Here is a 3616-nt window from a genome sequence, read left to right on the forward strand (position 1 = left end):
GTGGGAGGATTTTTTTCTTTGGTAACGCTGTATAAAAACTCCCCCCCTCCCCCTTCACCCCCCAGTAGACTGCAGTAGTTACATAAATTTCCCGGGAGTGTGAATTTGCCTAGGATGTCTTTATACAGGATAAGCGAATGTTACTTTAGGATACTGCTCGACGCATTATTTTAGGATATTTAAACATAACGCTAAAACATAATCAACAGTACATAGTTATCTATATACAAATTCCCTTTATTTTCAAGTGGACCTCAGGAAAAGTCTACGGGCGGAGCGAGTATCGTTTTGTTTATTTGTGCAGGACGGCATAATCAAAACATAAACAGGGATATCTTGTTTGAATCGGACTGACCCCAACGTAAAGGTGCAGGCGGGAGAGAGAAGCGAGGATAGTTCTTTAATCCTACTCTTTTATTTATTTATTTATCCTTTTGTAGTATATATATAAACCTCATCCCCCTAAAAAAATAGATATACTGCCATACGTTTATTTCTAATTGTAGTATATAAGAACATCAAAACTCCTTCCCTAAAAAAAAGGTAGATGCATTGCCCTTCCCTTATTTTAGTCGCCTTTACTCCCCAAGTGAAAGTCTATTAAGTGTGTATGTGTTCAAGAGAGCTTTATTTATTCATCTGGTTTTTTTTGTAGAATATATAAACATCAGCATTGCTTCCCTAGACCCCTAAAAATACAGAGCTTTTTTGGGCTCAATATTGCTCCCCCAAGTAAAGGTCATATTATAAGGGAGTATCTATTTCTACCAGTTTACTCGTAGTTAGTCCTTGAGTGTTAATTAGTTTTATATTTAGATTTATATCTAGTTTATCCTATTCCCTATTTCTGGTGTCGATGAATCTCAATAGTTTGCTATCTTTTACATACCATCCTTGTTCTCCATTACTTCTTTTAACTTTAAGTTGTTCTACTGCTTTTTCTGTGTAAGAGAGACATGTCTCCCCCACACACCACCCCCCTCCTCGTGCTGACGGGGGAACGCATCAACACGCTGGTGGCCGAGCACAAGCAGGTGCTGGGGCGCGGCGCCTCGTGCACGGTGTACCTGGTGGAGGTCGGCAGCGCCCTGTGCTGCCTCAAGGTGGCAAGGGAGCAGCGCCTCGCCGCCATGTTCCGCAGGGAATTTGACATCCTGTTGGACTTGGACGGTGCGGCGGGCGCCCCCAAGGCCTTGGGCACCAGCTTTGGGTTCCCCGCCATGCTCACCACCTTCCGCGGCCAGAACACCTTCTGCGACCTGCACAACCTTGTTCCCCGCGACACTGACAAACTGGCGGCCTTCGTGGCGCTGGCCCGGGACGTGCGGCAGCTCCACGCCCGCGGCTACGCCCACAACGACATCAAGCCCGACAACGTGGTGGTGCGCCAAGGCGCCGACGGCCGCCTGCAGGTGTCCCTCATTGACTACGGCTTGGCCAAGACATTCGGCACAGGACTCCGCATCGCGCGCACGCACACGCACCGCACGCCCTGGATGGCCCCGGAGCTGCGGCGTGGCGCGCCCTGCTCGCCCCCCGTGGACGTGTTCTCCCTCGGCTACGTCCTGAGGCGCATCCTGGCCACGTGCCTAACGCGCTACCCCGGCCTGGAGGTGCTGGCCGACAGCGCCATGGCAGCAGACCCTGCACAGCGGCCCTCGGTGGCCCAGATCATCAAGACAGTCAGGATGTACGCGGGCGAGACATCCAGGAAGGCGGCCTTTGTCCGGCGTGTTCGCAAGGCCTTTTCCTGCCTCTTCCCGCGCCGCCGCCATTACTAAGGAGGAAGGCACGTAAGGGTTTCTTTCCCTAACGGATGAAGAGTTTTACCAGTTCAGTTCTTTCCTTTGGAGCCAGTTACTCTACACCCACTAAGGGTTGAGGAAGACACTCCCCTAAGTTATAATAAGGAGGAAGACAAGTCAGGATTTCTTTTCCAAACGGATGAATGGATTTACCAGTCCAGCTCTTCCCTTTGGAGCCAGTTACTCTACACCCACCAAGGAACACACTCCTTAGTGGATTTAACTTTCTATTTTCTCATCTACTTATCCATCTATCTATATATTTATATTTGTACCCACTTATCAACTTGGCTATCCTTTTATGTGTACTTCTCTCTCTCTCTCTCTCTCTCTCTCTCTCTCTCTCTCTCTCTCTCTCTCTCTCATTGCTGGTCAAGCTACATGTAGCTACATATTTTCACCGCCTTTTGGCTTAGTTTGCCCCTCAAGCGAAATTCTACTGAGGGTGTGTGTGCAGGAGAGCCGCGTACTGTCCCTCCTATTTTTTTCTTTCCCTACTCGCCGTCCGTAATGCAGCGTGATACTCTTATTGCCACGCTCACTTTAGTCCGCATGAATGATTGCACGCGCGTGGGCACAACACTGAACGACGCACAGCCACGACTTGCCTCTTAAAGGTGAGCGGCGCAGCGTCACACTAACGGATTTTCAACCTTCTATCCCCCCTCGCCACGTCCCCCTCACCTCCGCCGCCTCCTGCCTCGCTTTAGTTTCCCCTTCCATTCAAAAAAGAAAACTGGTATTGTCGAAAGAGAATTATCTGAAGTTTGTCTGTGCTCGTGTGTTCGTTCTCCTTATAGACTCGTTTTGAAGGTGTGTTACATGTGTGTGTGTGTGTGTGTGTGTGTGTGTGTGTGTGTGTGTGTGTGTGTGTGTGTGTGTGATCAAAGTTGGAATATGGAATCATGTGATGATGTGGAGTGATGTGGAGTGAGGTGGAGTTATGTGGAGTTGATATTTATTGTTGTTTAGACTTCGTAGCATTTTGGGAGAAAGTATAACAACTGCTCCACTATTGTAAGGAAAACACACACACACACACACACACACACACACACACACACACACACACACACACACACACACACACACACAAACCTTCACACACACACAAAATCCCCTCCCCCACACCCCCCACACCCACACACTCCCACACACTCTGGATGTACCTCGACACCTGTCCTTCTGTTACCTGCGACCCCGGACACTGAGATTCATTGCATAGGTGAGGAGGTGACCGCTGCATCCACTAACAGACAGACACTCAGGTGGAGGCGTTGCGACGTTTACATGGATGGGGGAGGTGGAGAAAGGGAGAAGGGGGAGGGGGTCACGGGAGGAGTATACAGGTCTAGGGGGAGGAGGAGGGAGGGCGTGGATGACGGTGTAATATATGAATTGTTCTTGAGGGTGCGGTGAAGACAAGGGACATGGACGAAGGGAAGGTGTGAGGCAAGGTTGGGAGGTAGGGAGGTGGGGAAGAGTGACACTGGGAAGGGAAATTGTTGAGGCAGGACGATGATAGCCAAGAATTATTGAAGAGGATAGGGTGGGAGGAATGGTGGGGAGTTAGGGAATTAGGGAGTCAGGGACGAGGGAGGATGGAAAGTGAAGTTTGGGAAGCAGGAAGGAGAGAAGACAAGGAATATGGAAGAGGAGAGGGTGGGAGGCAGGTAAGGAGGCAGGGAGATGGGAGGGAGTGAGGCTGGGAATGGAAGTTTGGGAGGTAGGGAGGCGGGGAGACAAGGAACATGGAAGAGGGGAGGGTGGATTGAGAGATGGGGAGGAGTTAGAATGGAAAAGTGAAGACG

The 3616-nt window shown here is 49.9% G+C and overlaps 1 protein-coding gene across 1 annotated transcript; it reads left to right on the top strand.

Moving 5' to 3' along the window:
• The first annotated feature begins 956 nt into the window (after positions 1 to 956).
• On the top strand, positions 957 to 1781 carry LOC126981161 (serine/threonine-protein kinase PkaB-like). Its single transcript, XM_050831877.1, has one exon. The coding sequence runs from the start codon at positions 957 to 959 to the stop codon at positions 1779 to 1781; it is 825 nt and encodes a 274-aa protein (XP_050687834.1).
• Positions 1782 to 3616: the final 1835 nt, after the last annotated feature.

The sequence above is a fragment of the Eriocheir sinensis genome, chromosome 47 (genome assembly GCF_024679095.1).
Source record: "Eriocheir sinensis breed Jianghai 21 chromosome 47, ASM2467909v1, whole genome shotgun sequence".
NCBI lineage: Eukaryota > Metazoa > Arthropoda > Malacostraca > Decapoda > Varunidae > Eriocheir > Eriocheir sinensis.

Coding starts and splice junctions, on each gene's coding strand:
- LOC126981161 (XM_050831877.1), top strand. CDS start 957: ATGTCTCCCCCACACACCACCCCCCTCCTCGTGCTGACGGGGGAACGC.